The sequence below is a fragment of the Manihot esculenta genome, chromosome 18 (genome assembly GCF_001659605.2).
Source record: "Manihot esculenta cultivar AM560-2 chromosome 18, M.esculenta_v8, whole genome shotgun sequence".
Classification (NCBI taxonomy): Eukaryota; Viridiplantae; Streptophyta; class Magnoliopsida; order Malpighiales; family Euphorbiaceae; genus Manihot; species Manihot esculenta.
In genome coordinates, this window is record NC_035178.2 from 10,082,424 (window position 1) to 10,106,255 (window position 23,832).

General features: G+C 31.0%; 2 protein-coding genes across 2 annotated transcripts; one reads left to right on the forward strand and one right to left on the reverse strand.

Annotated features, from left to right (window-relative positions):
- Positions 1–1,141: 1,141 nt before the first annotated feature.
- On the forward strand, positions 1,142–12,076 carry LOC110606443 (threonylcarbamoyladenosine tRNA methylthiotransferase). The gene is made up of 10 exons (XM_021745245.2): positions 1,142–1,454; positions 3,068–3,159; positions 3,578–3,827; positions 4,044–4,163; positions 4,234–4,309; positions 4,757–4,965; positions 5,132–5,240; positions 5,631–5,723; positions 10,749–10,909; positions 11,357–12,076. The coding sequence occupies exons 1-10, from the start codon at positions 1,239–1,241 to the stop codon at positions 11,882–11,884; spliced, it is 1,854 nt and encodes a 617-aa protein (XP_021600937.1). The 5' UTR covers positions 1,142–1,238; the 3' UTR covers positions 11,885–12,076.
- A 355-nt stretch (positions 12,077–12,431) lies between these two features.
- On the reverse strand, positions 12,432–15,777 carry LOC110606442 (FT-interacting protein 7). The gene has a single exon (XM_021745244.2). The coding sequence runs from the start codon at positions 15,537–15,539 to the stop codon at positions 12,477–12,479; it is 3,063 nt and encodes a 1,020-aa protein (XP_021600936.1). The 5' UTR covers positions 15,540–15,777; the 3' UTR covers positions 12,432–12,476.
- Positions 15,778–23,832: the final 8,055 nt, after the last annotated feature.

Consider the following 23,832-nt stretch of genomic DNA (forward strand, 5'->3'; position numbering starts at 1 on the left):
ATAGGCACGTTCCATTCTAAAAGAGTCCAAAAATCTTTCTCTTTCTATTAAAATTTGATCCTATCAAAAAGAGTTTATAATTTTCTAAAGTTTCTCGTAAACAGAAATAAAGACAATAAAACACTCGTATAAACAAAGAGATTGCCCAAGTAATTGGGTATAACTAAATTGAAATCCAGAATTTTTTTTTAAAAAAAGTACAACTGCTTAAAAAATTCTAAAATTTGAGATTATTTTGTAATTTTATTTGTTTCAAAGATGAAAAGGAACGAGGTATAAGACATATATATATATAATGATACACAATTTCATTTTTATTTTTGTTTTTTTTTGTTAATTTTTTAAATTAATAGGTAAATTAAAATACTGTACAATTATAATTGTTACGTTCTAATCTAACTAACCATAAACTTATTCTTACCTCTTAAAAAAATAAAAATATTTTTGAAAAATATAACCAAATATATATTTAGGTAAAATAGGATATTGATTGACTAAAATTTTCTTTTTATAGATATCTCCATCGTTATATATAGAGGTGAGCAGTATTCAGTTCAAATCGAAAAAAACTGATCAAATCAAATTAATTTAAAAATTTTGTTCGATTTTTTATTTATTTTGATTCGGTTCAGTTTTTAATTTCAAAATTTTTTACTATTTCAATTCGATTTAATTTTAATAAAAAAATCAAAAAAATTGAACTGAATCGATTAGAGATAATAGTATATTTTTTAATAATATAGAGATATTAGATCATATTAAAGTTTAAATATTTTAATTAAATTTTAAAATATTAAAAATAAAGTGTAAAAAATAAAAAATTTATTAAAAATTTAAATTGATCAAATCGAATTGAACCGAATCAAATTAGACCGATTTGATTTAATTTATTTCTAATTAAAATCAATTTGATTTGATTTTTATAAACATTAAAATTTTAATTTTTAATTTATTTAATTCGGTTGGATTTTAAATCAAATTCTGAATTGCATTTTTACACGTAAAAAAAAAAAATTCATGCTGCATAAAATGTAAATTTTGAAAGTGTAAAGTGGCCCAATTTACCCAACTTAGTTGGGCTCCAACGAGTTCATGAGTGGGCTCAAGTACTGGGCCCCAGGAGCTTCACAAGCTCCTGCGCATGGACTCCATCCTCCTCCTTTTCTGTCTGTATTTCTCTCTCAGTGCCGCTTCTCTCTGTCCTCTTCCTGCAGCTTTCAAGTGTGAATCAAAGGGAAATGGAAGATATAGAAGATTTATTGATTGGGAGTGGAGGTGGTACCCCTCCTGGATTTCGGTTGCCTCTTAATTCTGTTGGAGTTAATCCCCGGAAGAATAAGAACAAAAACAAACCTAACCTTAATGCCTCCATTCTATCTCAAATTCCTTTGTCAACCAAGATTCCTGGCACTCAGACCATATATATCAAGACTTTTGGATGCTCACATAACCAGGCAAGTTCTATTCTGTTTTCTCCTTGTTTGCAGCTTTTATGGAGACTATTATAAATCTTTAGATGCTTTACTGGTTGTCATTCATGGTATTTGGTGACAACCCAGATGTTTAATTTTACTAATTAGGACTTTAAGTTTGTTATCTTGGTACTCAGAAGTTTAGCCATGATGATACTTATAGTATTGGAAGCTAAAACTTTTGAAGGGAATGCAAATGTTTGGGTTGTTGAGACGATGAAATACTCCTTAGTTGAACAGAGAAAAAATTGATATAATGAAGGCAATTTATTGTAAAAATTAGCAAGATTTGTTTTTCTATCCTTTCTAAAAGGATGCGATATAAATAATTCATGAACAGGCAAAACATAAAAGTATTAGTATCAGGAAAGCAATTTTCTTGTCTTCATCACTGTTGTGTGAATGGGGCTATTTCAATAAAGGTAGAAAATTGCATCAAATGCATTTCCCACATTACTTTGGATAAAATTTTCTTAACATTATTTACCATGAGAATGATCAAGAAAGGTAGAGAAATCTCTTTAAGGATTGTTTTGCATATAATGTGTTTCTTTAAGGTAGAGAAATCTCTTTTCTTTTCCCCTTTATCTTTTTCATTGTTAAATATTTGCATATAATGTGTTTTTTTATTGTTTTTACCTTAAATAAGCTTCTTTCCTATTCTCATCTAATGAAATAAAGAGGATTAAATTATAGATCCACACATACTAAATAATTTTTGAACAGATTATAATGCTTTGATAAATGGGTAAGTGAATTAGGAGCACTATCAAAACTATAAAAAATTATACTATAGTCTCATTTTACCTCAACTCTTGGTTGGTGGCATCTCTACTTCCTTTGGCCCTATCTGTGAAGGCATTCTAAATTTTAATCTTAATGTATGTGGCTGAGCCCTGATCCCCTTCTAGAAAATTGTGGATATGAAAAGCCTACCAACCTCCCATTTTCTGCACCAATAATAATAATTATAAGTTATATAACCTAAGGACATCCTAGCATCAGAGATTTTGGATCTCCATGAAAAAAATTTGAAAACATTCCAAGTGAGCTGAAATGTTTTAACATAAATAAGACTATGTTCTAGTGGCTTTTGCCTTATGGATTTTCTCTCTGGAAACTGTTAGAATTACTGCATTTAAGATCTTCCTTTTGGGGTTTACCTTATGGAAATTTTTGTAGCCATGTTGGATCTTTGGGCGTTAAAGTGGTAAGTTTTTGCTTTTTTTACATAACTTAAAGGAGTGAGGACCAAAGTTACACTTTTTTTAAGGAAAAAAAATTGGTGAGGGCCTTATGGAATAGCTCTTACTTAACATAGCAATTGTAATGCCATAAGTTTCTTGAGGACTTCTGCTATATGTTGCTCTGTTCAGCTATAAAATAAAGAGTCGTATTTGGGAGTTGTAATATGTATAGTTGTCATAATCTAATGTTTAGCAGCTAACCATTATCTGTTTAGCCAGCATTATGCTTTATTGAGCTTGGCCAAGTTAAGGGGATCTTATGGCGTTGTTCTTAAACCAAATATTGATAATATGAACTTATTTTCAGCTTTTCTCAGTTATGCTTCTCACAATTGGTAATTGTGGCAGAGTGACAGTGAATATATGGCTGGTCAGCTTTCATCATTTGGTTATGCATTAACTGACCTTCCTGAGCATGCTGACTTGTGGCTGGTCAATACGTAAGGATCCTTCCCCCTGCTTCCAATCCCACCCCCTCGTCTTTTTCTATTTTACTATTTTTTATTTTGTGAAGGCTGTTGTAATTTTTTCCTGCAATATCTGGGAAATCATTCATGATGTGTCATATACCAATACCAGTCTTTCATTGTTTTGTTTTGGTGATTATTAGTTTGTTACACTCGGGTTGATTTAGTGATTAATTAAAATGTTTTTTCAATTTCACTTTCATTTGTTCATGATTTATCGTTAACTTCTGAGCAAAATTTCAATCTAAGTTGCTTAGGTATACATATACAGGCCTATGTAGTTCAACTTTGAATAAGCATGAATATTTTTTGGTTGAAACTTTAGCACTGATTGTAAAATTGAGGTTTTGTTTTAACACATACACATTGATGATCCATTTTTTTGATGCAGATGCACTGTAAAATCTCCAAGTCAGTCTGCAATGGACACCCTATTAGCAAAGGGTAAAAGCGCAAAAAAACCCCTGGTTGTTGCTGGGTGCGTGCCTCAAGGTAGTCGAAATTTGAAAGAACTAGAAGGAGTCAGTATAGTTGGTGTGCAGCAAATAGACCGTGTAGTTGAAGTTGTGGAAGAGACTCTAAAAGGTCATGAGGTGCGGCTTTTGAACCGCAGGACATTGCCTGCACTAGATTTGCCAAAGGTAAAAACTGAAACTTCTAACCTTCTACTGTGGCATTTACGTTTCATTGTGTTCCTAGGGTTATTTAGTGGCCTCCTCAAAGTACATCTCTCTCCTTGCTGAGGAAAATATATGACATTACTGTTTTATTGATGGTTAAATTGAATCACATGCTATTATTGGTACAGTAATAGTTCTTCCTTTCTTATGATGCATGTAGCTTGTTTCTTACAACAGGTTCGCAAGAACAAGTTTGTTGAGATTCTTCCAATTAATGTTGGTTGCTTGGGAGCTTGCACTTATTGCAAGACAAAGCATGCCCGTGGTCATCTAGGGAGCTATACTATTGACAGCCTTGTAAGTTCATGCAGTGATGTCTGGCATTTTTGATATTCAATTTTCTGTTATTAAAGCCTTAACTCTACAGGTGGGTCGTGTAAGAACAGTTATAGCTGATGGAGTCAAAGAAATATGGTTGAGCAGTGAAGATACTGGAGCATATGGTAATTTTTTCTGACCTTTGAATTTTAGCGTTTGCATTTATCTTATCTGAAATTACTTGGGAAAAGCATTGTTTCTAAAGGTTTTCGTTTGAGAAAAAATTGAGAGCTCTTCAGATTTCATGAACCACATACCCACATGAAAAAGAAATTTGTTCTTACACATGATTCAATGACAGAGAACCATGGCTTTGTTTACAACATGTCTCGTCTTTTGATACGGGCAAACAAACAACAACATAGATATAAATATTAGTCTGTTTAAATTATAAGTCAATTATTGACTGCCTTTGCGAGATGGGGGGAAACAAAAATGCTAGTGAATTCTCAATTTCCATATCATCCTTTGTTTGACAGAAGAAACTTCTTTCAGAACATAAAACAATTCTCCTTTTGCTAATACAAAAAAAATAAGTACTTGAACAATTTTTGTTTGCTCAAATATTGCAGGGCGTGACATTGGGGTTAATCTTCCAGCTTTATTAAATGCTATTGTTGCTGAACTTCCATCTGATTCAAGCACCATGCTTCGAATTGGGATGACAAATCCTCCTTTTATTCTTGAGCACTTGAAAGAGATAGCAGAAGTTTTGTGTCACCCATGTGTGTACTCTTTCCTTCATGTGCCTGTGCAATCTGGGAGCGATTCTGTTTTGAATGTAAGTAATGCTGTTGTAAACTTCACCTCCTATACACTTCATCCCTTCCCCAGAGAAATGCCCTTGTAATGATTCAAAATGCAAATGTACAGTTTACTTAGTTTTTCTGCTCAAGGAAATTAATGAAATAATGATCATAACAATGTGACTGCTCTTATTATCTCAGGCCATGAAACGAGAGTACACTGTGAGTGAGTTCAGGACTGTGGTAGATACCTTGACTGAACTAGTTCCAGGGATGCAAATTGCTACTGACATAATATGTGGATTCCCAGGTAGTTTGTGGATACAAATTCCACTTCATCTTCTACTACTTTGGAATGTGGACATTAGGAATTAAGTGATATAGAATCATGCAATGGACATTTTGAATTTTCAAGTGGTGGAATCTTATACCAGTGTGAAAAATTGGGTATGAATAAAGTGTGTCTGTTTTTGGGTAAAACTCTGCAACAAGTTGAAGAAGTTAATATTATATGGTATTATTAATTACTCTTGGAGAAAGAGTTTAGAACGTTTTTTTCTTAATAACTTATAACTGAAGAATCCAGGAACTGATGTTTTGGAGGTTTCATTTACAACTTCCTGTGTTGTGGAAGTATTTCAGGTTTTAGTTGGGTAACTCTTGAGGAAAATGATAGATAGTTCTTTCTTGGGTTTCTCAGGTGAAACGGATGATGATTTTGCTCAAACTGTCAGCCTCATTGACGAGTACAAATTCCCTCAAGTTCATATATCACAGTTTTATCCTAGACCAGGTTTGCTGTTGACAGCTTTGAATCATAGAAATGTAATTCTTGGCCATGTTTTATCCACCCCCCCTCTCTCTCTCTTGCTCACTCGCTCACTCCTCAAAAAAGGATGGGTGGGGTTATCTCTCCTCCTGTCTTCTCTTGTTATTATTATCATTAGATTTTAAAATTGTTTTGTAATGAAACCAAGAGAAATTGTTTGCATATAATGAAGGTTCATGATGACCGTATGCATATTAGAAAGGTAGTAATGAATGGCAAATTCTCAATTATGCCTCAGTTGGGTGTCACAACCTAAATCCCATTGGAGTTCAGGACTTATGTCATGCAATTTTCAACTGTACTCAAGATTATGCATGTTTTTCTACTTAATGCTAGCCTTTTTTATATGATTTTCTCTGTGTATGTTGGTGGTAGTGTTTTTTTCCCTTTGCCAGATTTTCCAAGTACTCATTGCTTAACTAAGGAAGCTGAACTATTGAAGTGCTAAATTTCTTGTACCGTACTGAGGACCCTTTTTAGGATCTCATTATGTATTTTAATATAAAGTATTTGTAGAAAGATAATATTTATTGTATATCACAATAGAGATTACAACCTATTTATCCATGAGAGACGGTAACTAAACAGGAAGGAAAATCAAGCCTATTATTATACAATCCCTAAGATTAAGCAACTGATCCATCTATCAATATTTACTTCCTATATTAATATATTTACTTTCTATAACTTATAACACTCCCCCTCAAATTGGATCATAAATGTTAATCATGCCCAACTTGTTACATATATAATCAACTCGAGTCCCATTTAGAGCTTTAGTGAAAATATCTCCTAATTGTTCTCCAGTTCGGATATGTCCTGTTGATATTATCTTTTGTTGGACCTTTTCACGAACAAAATGACAATCAATCTCGATGTGTTTAGTCCTCTCGTGAAATACTGGATTGGAGGCAATGTGGATAGCTGCTTGATTATCACACCACAACTTAGCAGGCACCGAATTTGTGAACCAAACTTCTTCCAACAGTTGACGTACCCACAAGATTTCACAAACAGCTTGTGTCATAGCTCGATATTCAGATTCAGCACTAGAACGGGAGACCACATTTTGCTTCTTACTTTTCTATGAGACCAAATTACCTCCCACAAAAACACAATACCCAGTAATTGACCTCCTATCAACTTTCGAGCCTGCCCAATCAGCATCACAAAAGCATTCAATATTTGAGTGCCCATGGTTACCATAGAATAGGCCTCGCCCTGGGGCCCCTTTAAGGTAACAAAGAATCTGTCCCAGAGCATCCCACTGGGCAACAGTAGGAGAAGACATAAACTGACTTACCACACTCACTGAATATGCAATATCAGGACGAGTCACCGTCACATAATTCAGCTTGCCAACTAATCTTCTATACCTTTCAGGATCTGCAAATGGCTCACTGTCTTCTGTGGTAAGTTGAAGGTTAGGGGTCATTGGGGCACTACAAGGCTTAGCACCCAATTTTCCTGTTTCTGCCAACAAATCAAGAACATATTTTCTTTGAGACAAGAAGATGCCTTTCTTACACCGCATAACTTCGATTCCCAAGAAATATTTCAAGGAACCCAAATCCTTTGTATGAAACTGTGTTTTAAGAAATTCTTTTAGGGATGTGATGCCAGCAATGTCACTTCCTGTGATAATGATATCATCCACATATACTACAAGCAGAATTACTCCACTATTAGAATTTTTATAAAACACTGAGTGATCACACTTACTCATCTTCATTCCAAACTGTTGGACCACCTCACTAAACCTGCCAAACCATGCCCGAGGACTCTGTTTCAAGCCATAAAGCGATTTTCGAAGTCTACAAACCTTACCTGACTCCCCCTGAGCAACAAAACCAGGTGGTTGCTCAATATAAACCTCCTCCTGAAAATCACCATGAAGAAAAGCATTTTTAATATCCAGTTGATGCAAAGGCCAATCATGAGTAGCCGCCAAGGAAATAAACAATCGGACAGATGCGAGCTTGGCAACTGGGGAAAATGTATCAGAATAGTCAACTCCATAAGTTTGTGCATAACCTTTGGCCACTAAACGGGCCTTGAGGCGAACAATAGATCCATCAGGATTTACTTTCACTGCAAACACCCATTTGCACCCAATAGCCCACTTTCCTGGGGGCAAGGATATCAACTCCCAAGTACCATTAGTGTCAAGGGCCATCATTTCCTCTTCCATTGCAGCACGCCAACTAGGATGGGACAAAGCCTCAATAACAGTTTTGGGAATTGAAATAGAATCTAAAGCAGTGACAAAACAACGAGAAGAGGAGGATAATTGATCATAAGAGACACAAGATGAAATAGGATAAGTGCAAGTACGTTTACCTTTGCGAAGAGCAACGGGCAAATCCAAATCAGACAATGAAGGATCAGTAGGAGCAGGATCGGTCGACGAAGAAGCGGGTGCAAAACGGAGTCAGAGTACTCTAAGCGTCTGGAATACACATGAAAGATGGGAGGGCGACCTGGCACATGAGCGAAAGGTGTAGGAGTAGTATGAGGAGACGAAGAGCGAACAGTGTATAACAAGAGGTCATCTTCCTCCTCCTGGGTGTTATAAACAGATGATGGCAGAAAAAACGGAGTGGACTCAAAGAATGTTACATCCGCAGACACAAGATACCGATTCAGATCAGGAGAAAAACAACGATACCCTTTCTGACGTCGAGAGTAGTCAAGGAAGACACATTTGAGTGATTTGGGATCCAATTTAGAAACTTGTGGACGAACATCACGAACAAAACAAGTACAACCAAAGATACGTGGCTCAATAGAAAACAAAGATTTAGTGGGAAATAAAATGTTATAAGGGATATCATCATGAAGGACGGAGTAAGGCATGCGATTGATCAAAAAACAAGCAGTGGATACAGCATCAGCCCAAAAACATTTAGGTACCTTCATTTGGAATAAGAGGGCTCTAGCTACTTCAAGAAGATGTCGATTTTTTCTTTTAGCAACTCCATTTTGTGAAGGAGTGACAACACAAGAGGACTGATGAAGAATCCCTTTTTGTAACAAATAAGATTGAAATTCCCCAGAGATATACTCTTTAGCATTATCACTTTGCAATATACGGATGGAAGTATTGAATTGGGTTTGGATTTCAGCATAAAATGCACAAAAAATAGAAAATAATTCTGAACGACTCTTCATTAAAAATAACCAAGTAGTACTAGAGAAATCATCAACAAAAGTAACAAAATACTTAAAGCCAGACTTAGACACAACAGGACAAGGACCCCAAACATCTGAATGGACTAACTCAAAGGGAGACGAAGCCCGTTTATTGACTCGAGACAGTGTAGGTAAACGATGATGTTTGGCAAATTGACAAGACTCACAATCTAGAATAGACAAAAAATGAAACTGTGGATATAACTTCTTCAAAACCGAGAGAGAAGGATGCCCTAAACGACAATGAACATCAAAAGGTGTTAAACGCGTGGAGCATACCAGAGATCGAGGTAGTTGCTGATCCAAGACGTAAAGACCCTCTGACTCACTTCCTCTACCAATAATCTGCTTCGTCGAAAGATCCTGAAAAACACAGTGATCAGGAAAGAATGAGACACAACAATTCAATGCACGAGTGAGTTTACTCACGGAAAGCAAATTAAATGCGAACTTAGGGAGACATAACACAGAGGATACAGAAAGAGAAGGGGTTAAGTTGACATGACCATAATCCATGACAGACAATTTAGTGCCATCAGCAAGAGTAACATAAGAAGGCGATGTATGAGACTCAAGATTGGACAAAAGGGTAGAATTACCTGACATATGATCAGTAGCACCAGAATCAATAACCCATTTGGAGGATGAAGACACAAGACATGCAGTAGAGTTACCTGACTCAGCAATTGCAGTGATAGAGGAGGAATTAGAAGATTTTATAGATGCCTGGTATTGGATGAATTGTGCATACTCATCTGCAGATATCAAAATTCCCTGATCGGAAGATCAATTCAATTTGTGTTCCGTGATTTTAGTCATCATAGGAATCACATCAGTTATGGTGGTGGTTTTAACTTCAGCCATAAGGACAACCAACCCAAAAACAATAGCAACAAAAGAAACACAGAATCAGAAAACAATACCCGACGTGAACAGTACCACGTGAACAATATCCGTGAACAGTACCATAAACAGTATTTGTGAATAGTGCCGATGAACAGTACCAAATAAAACACCTCCACCCAACACCCGAACGGCAAACAAACCTCAAATCTGACAAGGAGTCGGTGTGGTGACTCCAGCGATGGTGAAATCCAAATGTTACCCTTTATGGATAACCCAAATGAATGGAGCCCTAAGTCTCAAAAAAAATTTTAGAGAGAAAAGAGAAAAAAATCTCTATGAGAAAGGCTCTGATACCATGTAGAAAGATAATATTTATTGTATATCACAATAAAGATTACAACCTATTTATACATGAGAGACGGTAACTAAACAGGAAGGAAAATCAAGCCTATTATTATACAATCCCTAAGATTAAGCAACTGACCTATCTATCAATATTTACTTCCTATATTAATATATTTACTTTCTATAACTTATAACAGTATTAAAGTTAATTAATGGATAAAGTTATAATAGATCAAGGATGCTGCTTTCCTCTTTGGGGATGGGCCATGTGACAGTTGGGCTCATTTCATGTGCATGGCTCATCTCAGGTACATAACTTGGTTGTTGTTTTAAATTTTGCTTTTGAAGCATGCAAAATAGGTGGTGTCATATAGTTTAGGTTTGATGTCTGAAGGAGAAACTTTGGCTTCCAGTTTCTGGTGAAAATTTATAGCATGATTTACAACTATGATGATGTTTTAGCTGTGACATCCATTTAGCGTTGAAAATGTATAATTTTACAAAAGACTACTGATAATGTGTTAGCTGTAATACTATGCGAATAACCCTAGTGTAATTGCAGAGATTTCTTATGCCAATGTCATCTTGTATCTTCTCTGAATCCAGGAACTCCTGCTGCTAGGATGAAGAAAGTCCCGAGTAACATAGTGAAGAAAAGGAGCCGTGAATTGACTTCTGTTTTTGAAGCTTTCACTCCATATAATGGAATGGAGGGTAGAGTGGAAAGAATATGGATAACTGAAATAGCAACTGATGGAATTCACCTGGTGAGTCTGTCCTGCATAAACCAAACTCTGCCTTTAGATTCAGTTGTATCATATGGTTCTGAGATTGTGATGCTCCTTTCAGTTTGTTGTCCAGTAGAATAAAACTAATTATTGACAGATTTATTTTGTTGGCATGTCAATACATTTTCTGTATTCCATATGTGACATTATTTTCTTTTCTTTCAAACCCAATTGGCATATGTTGTATTAAGAATGAGCACCTTATTTTTCTCCTTCATGTGGGTGCTATTACTCTTTTAAAAGAAGATTTCCTGCTGGCCAAAATTTTTTATTACTTGGCAGAAATAGAGTGGGAAGAAAATTTTGCATTATATGATTTTGAATTATGTTGGTTCAAATCCTTAAAATTTTATTGGACAATATAGAAGCGCTTCTTCTAGAAACCCATTATTTATATTTCTAACTGCCTATTCCTTATTTGCAAAGGTTGGCCATACGAAGGCATACATTCAGGTGCTTGTAGTTGCTCCAGAAAGCATGCTGGGTACTTCGGCTATTGTTAAGATAACATCTGTTGGAAGGTGGTCTGTTTTTGGCGAAGTGATTCAAGCTCTCAACCAAATGGATGAAAAAACAGTTTCCAGTAAAAAAATGCCTGGTCAAGAAAAATGTTCTCCCTGCTCCGACCCATTTGTAACTTGTGCATGTTCAAAGGAATCAGAGCCTTGCGATTGTGGACCAGAAAGCTGTGGAGGACAGAATGATGTGCTACTGGACAACCGAAATAGAAGAAATCTGATTGGATGGTTATTGAGGAAGAGGAAAAATCAAATGCACAAAAAGGTGGAGAATGGGATTGCCTTGGGATCCTTGAAAAAGCAAGAGCAGACAAGAGAAAACTCGAGTACATGGAGCATTGTCGATTGGGCTCTTGTAGGAGGAATGCTGGTCAGCTTATTGACAATTGTAGTTCTACTATTGCATCTTAGTTTTAGGACCATTTCTGCCAAGTGAATTATATATTTTGTATTTTACTCATCCATTTTTCGGGGAGACTCTTCATGGAAGATTAAAAGCACACAAATGAAATTTTGGTGGGTAAAACAGATTCTTGCAAAGTTGTATTTTTTATGCCTTCTGTTATTGAGGTCTGATTGCACTTGCTATGCAGCTTTTTGAAAATCATATTTGTACTCTTCCTGCTTCTCCTACATTGGTTATTTTAATTAAACACTGCACCTTATTCTTCAGTGCAGCTCTGTGCACATTTTACAGTACGCATCTGTTGCTTTTTATCAGCCGACCTTCCACTATCTACTGTATATTTCGTAAAATGCACAATATGATTGCTCAGAATATTACAGAATATGAAGTAAAGAACCAAAAAGAATGGTGGGGTTCCATACGAGAGATTCAAAGAGGCAGGATATGCATCTTCTGCTAAAGTGAGATTCTTTTGCAGGTTGGTGCATGATAAAATGAAGGCACCCACTGTTACTTATCTGTCTTCTTCTGCTATAATGCTTATGGTGACATTTATTTACTTATTCACCCGTCCTTCACAAAAATTAAGTAAATGAATGGTTTATTGACAATAATTTCCAGCTCATAGTAGCATATCTGATTTGGATGGCAATCTCTTGAAGAAATTGACAGGTACTGAGGGCATCTTGCTCCTGAACCTGGGATGTCTCAGCAAGTAGAGGCCAACCAGTACAGCAACAACCTGGAATGGAGTTACGTAAATGAAAACAGCCCAGATCAATGAAAAGATTATGAAGATGGCTGTAGCCCTTGGATCTCGCCAGCTCAGAATTGCTTGAGCTCTTTCCCCTTGGCTAGCCAAATCGCCCACCACTGTCTGTACTCTGCCTGCAACACTTCTCAGCCTGTCATATCTCATTCTCACAATATCAGGTGGTCGTGAAGTGGGAAAAGTGTCGAATTCCTCATCTAGCTCATCCGGGTGCACATTATCAGCTTGCGAAAGCCGAGTATCCATGTGAGGTGGGTGTCTTGGCCTGTACCTATAGTTCCATATCCCAATCACGAACAGGTAGAGGAAGATTGTGGGAAGTAGCAACTCTGGATAACAAATCAATATCAAGAACAGTACATGAACAAGACATGTTGTTATTGCGTTTCTCCAAGTGCAAATGGCATTGAACCATTGACAGACAGCTGCAACCCCTCCAAGCAGTTTCATAATGCGGCCCAAATTTGCTTTGCTTCTTCTTAAACTCCACATATGGTAATCCACATCCAACATATACTCCACAGCTTCACGTCTCAGCGGTGGCTCTGCTCTTCCTAGCCTTGCTGCCACTATCTGCATTGCCTGGTGGCGGAGCCAATCGATGTGCCTAATAGAAATTGGTTGGAGGTAGTGCATTTTGGGAAGCAATGGCTTGCCATATTGAGTCACCATATTAACCCACGCTGTGCAGGTAAACCTCAATGCCAATTGAATTTCTCCATGCTTCTTTAATCCATAAGGTTGAAGAACAAGCAGAGGATAGTAATGTGAATATATACGATCAGTTTCTAAAGTCGAAAGACGAATTCTCACTTTCCCAATTCTCTGATCCCTTGCTTCCTCCTTGCTTCCATTGATTTGGCAATTGTCAAAAACACCAATTGTGATCACAGTACAAGGATCATAAACATCCCAAGTATACTGCTCGTTCCAACGAGGATGCAGGTTATCAAGAAGCGTTCTGGTTCGAACCCATTTGTTGCCGTACTTAGCCGCACAGTATGGGTCAGTAGTCCTACCAACCTTGCTCTTCATGGGTAGCAAATTTCTTGCACTTATAATGCCAAGTTCAAGAATTCCAATTCTTTCTTTTCTCAGGAACTTGGAAGATGGCTGAAGATCGCTGCTAAAATGTGTAGATTCATCAAGAACATGGTAACCTGTCTCTAAGCAGAGACATAATAAAATCTTGCTAGAGAATTTATCTTTCTTCTTCTCTCCTTCCTCTGCTAGTGAAGGCTTCATGAGATTGAACCAGCGAGGATCTGGGAGTTTAGCAGTTTCTCTTCTTGGTGGGACGTCTCTAACAGGTATTCTCACCCCTCCCATAATCTCGTCCTTTCCGGGACCAACCCTGTCTTCAACAGACAAAAGTATGAAATCCTCAAAAGGCTCAGATGCCACAAACATAAGCTCTTCATTCCAAACTGGATTGAAGGTTCGCATCGGTGAAGGTTTAGTGATCCTTCCCTGATTCCCAAGCTGAACCTTGACATAAAAATCCGGTGCTCTACCTTTCTCCGACGGAAAAAGATCTTGAGCTTCGATGACATGAACTCGAAGGTAATACAATTTCGGAGAAAAATATACCTTGGATCTTGTATTGGCCAGGTTTGTGTGACCAATGTCGTGAGCATCACTGTGCCATGCCTCAGGAAATGATTCATCAGCTTGTGTTCCCATCCAAACTGCAAGCATAATTTCCCCTTTACTAATTTTATCACCCCTCCTGTCTTCCAATTTATACCACTGAGGAGCCAGTGGACTATCCGGCGGGACGCGAAGAGGGACTTCTGATAGATCAAAAAAATATCTGCCAACAAAATCATCCTTGACAAAATCCTTGTCTTTTACAGTAACTTCAAGCAAATTTGACTGTAGTCTATCCTTTGAGAAAGCAAATATTTGATTCCAAACTGGGTTCTGGTTCTTCTCCAAGTGTTTAGTCCTTCCTTTGTAATTCCCAAGCTTCACTTCCACATATGGATCAACACTCCCAGAAACATCCATGATTGGAAGATCTCTAGCCTTCACCACACTCACATACAAGTAATGCATCTGCTCCACCAAATCATAAGTACTCGCCGTCTTGTCCCCTGCTCTGTATCGCATGAGTGCAGCCACCGGTGGACGGGTCTCCACCAATACAAATTCTGGATTCTGCTTGGGTATTTGCATATGCATTACTGTAGGTGGCCCTACTTGAGCATAATCAGTCCTTGCCTGCACTGGAGGTGCCTTCTCCTTCATGGCGTGAGTCTCGAACCCGAACCCGAACCCAGAAGTCGTAGGAGGAGGAGAAGGACCAGGACCTCCACTTGGTGTAGTCCCTATAGAATGAAAAGTCCTCACTTCTTTTTCCTTCTTCTTCTTGGTCTTCTTCTCATCAGCCATGAAATCTTCTTCAAGCTTGTTGCTGTTGATTTCTCGGAGAGGGGTGCCTTTAGTCTCAACACTGGCAGCTTTTGATGGTTGAGTAGTAGAAGTATAATAATTCCCATCATGAACTGCATAAATCTTGAGAGCTACATCACCTTTGACATTTGAAATAATGCTACGCTTCTCAAGTGGGCATCTCTGGACATTAGCCTCAGACTCAGATGAAGGGACAGAGACACCAGATATTCTAACACGACCAAGAAAATTCTTGTCATGAACACCTTCACCTTTTCGATCATGGTAAAGAACAACTTCAATGATCTTCTCAGGGAGATTTTTGAGATCTCTTACATTGAAAACAAGCTTCTCATTCCAGCAAGGATTAAGGTCATTAGGCTTGGTTTGAGTTCTTTGTCGTTGATCATCAAAGTTCACCTGTACAAAAGGATTAGCAGAGCCTTGGCCATCTTTCGGCATGAGGCCACTTGCATCAAGAACTTCAACTACTAGTTTGGTGGCCATGTTGGGATGCATGGAAGGAGGCTTGAAGAACTATGAGAGAGAGCAAGGGAAAAGGAAAATCAAAAGAAGAATGTGATCATTTGGTGGGTAGTGAAAGAGTGGGATTGAAGAAGAAGACAGAAATGGTGGAGGAGGAGAGAGAGAGAGGTGGTGGAGAAGAAAAGAGTGAGTGAAGATGAGGTGGTCATCTTGGAGCATGAAGACAGAAACATGTGCAAGAAAAGAAAAGAGAGAGAGAGAGAGAGAGATGTAATTTTGGAGGTGTGGTGGCCCCCAAAAGTCATGTAGATGTTTGATAGAAGGAGATTCTGATGGGTACATGTGTTGATGTATTTTAGGTGGTGGGTTTCTTTTGCAATTATAATGTGGGGTTTGATAGAGAAGAAATTGCATTTTATTTATTTATTTATACACTCTGGTGCATGCAACGTTGTACTCAACTGTGGACAGAAGTATGCTTGGTGGAGATGGGAAGAGAAGAGAATGGGAAATTAATTGTGGAGTTGAAAGTGATGACTTCATTCATGAAACCTATAAAGTTTTACAAAAAGCAATCTTCCCCACCTTTTAATAGGATCACTCCTTTTCATGGAAATGAAATTAGCCAATATCTGTTCTTAATTTCTCTGTGTAATTAAGTTAAAAGCTTACCAAATTCTTCTTTTACTTTTGCATATCATATTGATTCCCCTTTTCCATTACTAAGAATTTGTGACTTTGCTTTTCCAGAAAATTTATTATTGTTTTTAAATTTTTTATCAACTTTTGTAAATGAATTTTAGAAATCAGATCTCAAAATTTTAAAAGAGCTCAATATTACTCAATTAATATACATTATATCTTAAATAAAATTTAGAGATATAAATACATCAAATTAAGTTAAATATTTAATAACATACTGATTAGATTCTTTAGGCGTTACTGATTAGATTCTTTAAGAGTTTTAACTAATATCGTTTAGTTAAAATCATTAAGAAAAACGATAAAATATAATTTAAAAAGACTTATATTAATTTTTTAAAATTAAAAAATGAAATTAAAAATATCTAATATATAAAATTATAAAAATATTTAAAAAAATAATTAAAATATAAAATTAACTTTTAACGATAAAATCTTTATTTGGAACTTTATAATAAATCTGCAGTTTTCATCATATTTGCGTCTTAAAACTTTTTTTTTCCAAAAATTATTATAGTTTTGATCGAATCGTCGACGCCAATAAAAATAAAATTCAATTTAAATCTATCTTAAAATTTAAGATTAATTGATTCGTGTAAATATTGAAAAGTTGATATTATTGGAGGCTGGTAGGTTAGTAGTAATTAATATTTTCTTGTACATGAAGTTGATGGAGTGCTACTTTTATTATTACTATTATTATTTTCTTCAATAAGCCATCACTTGTCCACATGTGGAGCGTCTTTGATAGTGAAAGAAATTCAAATACCAGAAATCAACTTATTGAATCCAAATTAGTTTTGCTTTTTTTTTTTGTTTACTTTCTCAACTGGTTTGATATTTTATTTACATTAATTATTCTCACAGTATAATAAACTAGTTAGTTAAAGTCTTTTCCCCTTATTTGAAAGAAGAAAATTAAATGATTTTATTTAATTAATTTTTTCATCAATTTTAATGTTTAAAAAAAATCATTTTAAAAATAATAAAAATATCATTATAAAAATAGTTGTTTTTAAAAGTAAAATTTTGTTAGAATAAAAAAAGAAAATAAATTAGGTCAAAGCTTGAAAATATTTGGAACAACCTATTAAAATAAAATATTAATTTTATTTTTAAACTATTATTAAAAAATTAAATAACTCTAAATAGATCCAAAAAGAACAAATGACACCTTTTTAAATTCAGATAAATAATAAATTTATTTTGTATTTTAATAATAATTTATAAATAAATTTAAATATAAAATTTTAAAATTTAATATTTTTAATTGAATGCATAATTCAGTAATAACTTTAGTCTACCAATTGTTTCTTACATGCTAAGTTTTTGTCCAAGTGTAAAAAAGTTCCCTCTACTCCCTCTGTTTACAAAAATTTATAATTTAATCTTTAAATATTATTATTATTAATAAATTATTTTTTATATTTTTAAAATTTTATTAAAATATTTTTATTTTTTTTATTCATTAATAAAATAATTATTTTATTTATTTTTTCCATTAAAAATATAACAAAAAATTTAAATTATCTCTTCTTCTCCTCTTCCTTCTTCTCTTCCATTTATTCTTCCTGCTGTTTTTTTTTATTTGATTTTTTTTTTCTTCTTTAATTCTTTTTCAATTTTTATAGAAAAAAATTTTTCTATTTTTATTATCATTATTTCCTTTTCCTTTTATCATGATTATTTTCTTCTGCTTTTTCTTTCTTCTGTTTTTACAAAGAAGAAAGATAAATTATTTCGTTAACGAAAAAATAATAAAATATTTTAATAAATATAAAAAAATATAAAAATGTTTTAATAAATTTTTAAAAATATAGAAACTGATTTATTAATAATAATATTTAAAAATTAAATAAAAAATTTTATTTAAAAATAAAATTAAATTTTAAACATTTTCTTTTTTATTTTTTATTTATTTTTAATGAAAAAAATAACTGAAAAATTATATTATTGACGAAAAAAAAATATTTTAATAAATTTTTAAAAATATAGAGATTGATTCATTAATAACAGCAGAATACTGAAACTAAAATGTAAATCTCTATTTTAAAAAAAAAAAAAAATTTCGTGTTTGACGTTTGTCTGTTTGCTTATTTGGTTGCATTATTTTAAAGAGCATCCATGGAAGAAGAGTCCAAAGGCGGCCAACTTTTCCCAAAGTTCATCTTGTAATTGAATAATCTATGCTTGTCCCCGCAATTCCATACTGGCATACAGCTCCTCTATCTCTTTTTTTTTTTTTGTTTTTTTTTTAAATATTTTTTTATTAATTCTGTAATTTACTAATTAAATGTTTATTTTATTTTACATATTAGTTTATGTTTTAATATTTTCATTAAAATGATACGAATAATTTGGTAATTATATATTTGTTTTATAATATATAATGTTAAAAATTAAAGTCTTGGAACTTTTTTCTTTTATTTTTTTTATTTTTTTTAAATCAACTCATTAATTTAATTCAGGCCACATTGGAAATAAATATTTTAAAATAAGTTTAAGTGTCTCTGCAGTAATTGGAAATTCAAGTTTTTTTATATAATTGTAATTTTTAAATGATTTATTATTATTATTATATTTATTTATTGATGATTGAAATTTAAAGTCCAAGACTTATAATGTTAGTGACTATTTCAATATTTTTAAATGAATGTTTATTAGTAGTTACTACTAAATTTTGAATTAATTATACCTTGTTTAAAATAAAAAAAATTCAATCCATCTTCCATTAAAAAAAAAAATTTAATTCTTTTAATTTAAAAAATCATTTAAAATTAATTTCAATCATATATAATTTTATACTCATAAATTTAATCTGATAATAAGTGCATTTGAATAAATTTAAAAAATTTCAAATTCTACACCCGAATTTCCAATCTCCATTTAAAAAAAACAAAAATCATACATAATTTAAATAAAATTTATTTAAATTCTTTTCTTATACAATATTTTATTAATTTTCCATTCCTTCATTTATTGAAAACTATTTTTTTTTCTAAATTCAATTAGGTATTTCTGTTTTTCCTAAAATATATATTTATTTTTCTTTCAGAAGTCACAATTCTTAGATTATAAAATCCAAATAAAAAGGCCAAATAGATTAGGGTTGTAAAATATTTTATCCAATTACAACTAAGTAATTGAGATTTCCATAAATTATTAAGAATTCTTGGTGGTTGCAGTTCTATGCCAGTAAAGTTATAACACGTCATTTCTTTTATTTCATAATTTTATTAAATTAATTCACTATTAATTTAATTAAATCCAGTGAGGCAAGGGCATAGGGCTCGGGGTGGATGGAGATTTGATTGTTTTCAACACTGTGAGTGGTTGGGTTTTGACCTGCCTATAATTTAAAAATAAATAAATAAATAAATTTTTACAATAAAAAAAATTAAAATTCGGATGTATATTTTTTATTTCTGTTAAAATTTTAGATTGTATTAGTGCGACTCTCCAATTCTGGCGTTGCTTTAAAATTTAATTTAAAATTACTTTGAAATTGAAACTTTATATTTGGTAAAAATATAAAATCAGTAATAAAATATAATGTTCTCTATTTTTATACATTTTTATTATAAAATAATTTATAAAATTGAAACAAATATACATTTCAAAAAAAAAAAATTGAAACGTATACAAAAAAAATTGATAATTAAATTATTAAAATTAACTAAAAATATTGCTAGTATGGTTTTATTATCTTGGTTAAAAACCAGGTTGCATTTACCAAATGTATATGAAATTCAATTCACTTTTTTTTATATTAAAAATCCAAAATTCCTAATTAAATTAATAAGAGTAAAATATGAAAATAAATAAATTCATTTAACTTATCAGCTATTTCAGAAAAATAAAATTTAAATGAATTTCATCATTTTAAAAGTTTTCCGAACACATACTTTTACAAATATAATTAAATTGATTTTTTAATTTTAAATTGAGTTTATTTATAATATTTTGAAATCACGTAATTAAAAGATATATTAAAAATTAAAAAAAAAGAAAAAAGGCCGAATTTATTATAATAATAATTTTTTTATTATTATTTGTTTCTATCGAAGGACCTTCCGATCTATGACCAAAGCAGGGTTGGAAAAAGCTGAAATTTTCATCTCGAAAAAGGGCTAAAGGTCGGTGGCTGTATATCCCTGACCTTTTAGGTTGGATCCTCTCGCCAAAAAATACTAATTTAAATATAAATATATTTAAAAAAAAAAAAAAAATCTTGTTAATCAAGTGATTACCATATGAATTAAGCAGTTATAATAAATAATCTTAAATTTACGAGATTAATATAATTTTTTATAGGATAAAGCATATTATATTTAATATATTTATATATATATTTAAAATAATAATAATTATTTTATATAAAGTGGAAATTATTTATTAGAAAGTTGGTTGGATATTAATAATCAAATTATAGTAAAAAATAAAGAGACTGTTGTTTTATTATTGAAAATTTAGTGACGATGCACGTGGAAATGTCTCCTAACTACACAACCAAAGGATGTGTAGTTGCCTTCTGAGTTTTTGCTTTTGGGCATTTAGCCATTTTCATGGAAAACAATACTCCATTTTCCCTTCACAATATTAAGCTTTAGTATAAAATTTAAAGTTATTTTTAAGGTTTTATTTAATAAATAAGTTAATAATTAACACTTATTTATAGTTAATTCAAATTTTAAACTCTTATTTCATACAAGGAGATTTTTTTTTTAAATTCTAAATTAAATTCATGAAATTATTTTAAATAACAAATATATCATATAATTTTACTGTAAAAAAATTATTAACCTGAAAATCTGCTATAATACATTAGAGTGACTTTTTTTTTAAAAATAAAATTAAAATTGAATAATTTTATTAAAATAAAATAAGTTGAATAATAAAAATAAAATAAATTCCAAAATTAATTATCCTGTTGGATATAATTTTATTCAAATTTTAAAATAACGAACAAAAATACTTATAAATATGTACTCACATTTTTAATTTAATAATAAATGTATTTGAATAAATTTAATATCTCTAAGATTTTATTCTAAAAAAATACTTATAAACATGATATGTGTTACTGTAATATGTGATTTATGATTTTTACTAAAATTTATGTTAAATTCATAATTACTATTATCCGAAAAAATATCCTAACTGTTTAGTTTTATAATTTTTAATTTAATAATTTACATAAAATATCATTTAAATAATTAATTTATAATATTTTAAAATTTTAATAATTAAATAAAATATTTACTTTTATTTATTTAATATAAAAAATATGCAAAAATAAACAATATTATGAAAATATATAAAATATATTTAATTATTTATATATATAAATAAATTTAAATAACCGAAATTCAATATATAAAATTTAAATTAAACCTGAATCTGATATATACTTTCTTATAATCAAAATTCAGATTATACAGTATCTAAATTTATCGCATTAAAATTCACATGAGTCAAATATGCGCAAAAACACAACCCATGAACATCCCTTTTTCTTCTCTTTATGGACTAATTTCTCATTAAAAATTCAAAAATCTAACTGATGAATTTTTCATAATATATAGAATAATTTCTGTTTATGGAAAAGCTCTTTTTCGATTGGTGAATACGTGATGAACAATCCAATTCGGCCATTGCTCGAGATTAGGAACCAACGAGTGCAAGCACCCAGCCTGAAGGCACCGAGCTAAGTGAGCCCCGAATCTTCAAGATATGGTCAATTGTCTCATGGACATAAGAATTAACTATATCCGTGTATTGAATTTTAACGAGGGAGCCAAATTTATAAGATATTTAATGTTTGATTTGATAAAAATTTAATTGAATTTAACTTAATTTTTAAATGAATTAAATTTAAATTTAATTTTTAAATTTATTTTATAAATGAATTAAATTGAAATTTTATAATATTTAATTTATTAAAATTCATTCATTTTTCTTGTTTTTAGTTAATAACATATTTATAATTTTATGTATATTTTTATGAGTTAAATCTAAAATTTTTAAAATTTCAGTAGCATATATTTTAATTATATTCTTAAAATATGTATATATTTAAACCGTTAAGATTTAAGAGTTTATATTTATAAATTTACAGATAAATTTATATATATATTTATTTAATTAAAATTAAAATTAATTATATATATAAATAAATTCAACTATTTAAAAATTATTCAAAATTATTTTCAATAAAAATTTAACTCTTATAAACTTATTTATTAAACGAGTTAAATTTAAATTTATTAATACTCTATTCAAATTTTAAAAAATTTTAATGAATTAAATTTAAATTTTTTAAAACTACCCTAGGCTCGATTTTATTTACTTTCTTAATTTTAACTTTACATAAAAATATAATTATTTAAAATGTATATAATATAACTTAAAAAATATGAAAATATTCAAATTATATTGATTTTTTTATTTAATTTTAATTTAGTATAGGTTTGGTGCAATTTTAGTTTGATTTTAAGTAAATAGTTAAAATTGAACTAAAACAGTAAAACAAGATTAATTTGTTATCACATTTATCGATAGACAACGAATTTCTATTTGATTTGAAATCCTCAAAACTCGTAAAAACCTAATTTCAAAACTATCCAAATCCCTAATTCTTTTTTTTTTTTTTAATATGAATATTTATACTATCCCATTTAAGAACCGACTTTTTTAAGAATTGACTTGTAAATCAATTCAATACCCAACACTTACTTCAAACCCATTTTAATAAAGTATTGAACAATTGGTGTTTAATCGATGGACCTTTTAAAACGACACCGTTGGAAAATTGCAAAGTAGATCCATTTACAATAGCTATTTCAAAATAATAAGACTACTTTCACTTTTCCTATATAAAATTGCTTTTATATTCTTAAATTATCTAATTTTACTTTAAATATAATATTACTAATAAAAAATTATATATTTATTTTAAAAATAAAATAGATGGTAGAATATGTATGTTTATTAATCATTTATATATATAAATAATAATAATTTTAATCATTTAACATAAATTAGTTATAAAAAGTTAAATTTTTTTGGTCTTTAAAATATAAGAATTAATTTATTTATTATAATAAAATTAAATATTAAAGTATAATTTATTTAAAAATATATATATATTTTTACTTTTTAAATAATAAAAAAATAATTTTTTAATTTAAACGGATTAATTGTTAAAATTTAAGTATTTAATTTAAAAAACATAATAATTAATATATTAATTATATTAAAATTTAGACATTATTATTATAAAAATTATATAACTTTTATTTGGTATAAAAAAATAAAATCTAATTTTATTTATTTTTATTTATAAAAAATTAATTTATTTGAAATTAATTTAAATATAATAAAATTTAATTGAATTTTTTTATATTATACAAATTAATAATAGATTTAATTGATTTAATTTATTAATTTATTTATTATTTTTAAATTAAACATAAATATTTATTTTCATAAACAATAATAGTTTTTATTATATTAATTGAAAATTATTATTAATATTTTTATAATATTAAAATATAAATTTACATATTAATTATAAATAAATTAAATATTATCATTAATATTAAATTAAATTAATTTTATAAAC

Bases quoted from the DNA above. Each gene is read 5' to 3' on its own strand.
- LOC110606443 (XM_021745245.2), top strand. From the start codon at position 1,239: ATGGAAGATATAGAAGATTTATTGATTGGGAGTGGAGGTGGTACCCCT. The intron at 4,164-4,233 runs GTAAGTTCATGC...TTAACTCTACAG, and splicing joins GCTATACTATTGACAGCCTT to GTGGGTCGTGTAAGAACAGT. The intron at 4,310-4,756 runs GTAATTTTTTCT...CAAATATTGCAG, and splicing joins TGAAGATACTGGAGCATATG to GGCGTGACATTGGGGTTAAT.
- LOC110606442 (XM_021745244.2), bottom strand. From the start codon at position 15,539: ATGCATCCCAACATGGCCACCAAACTAGTAGTTGAAGTTCTTGATGCA.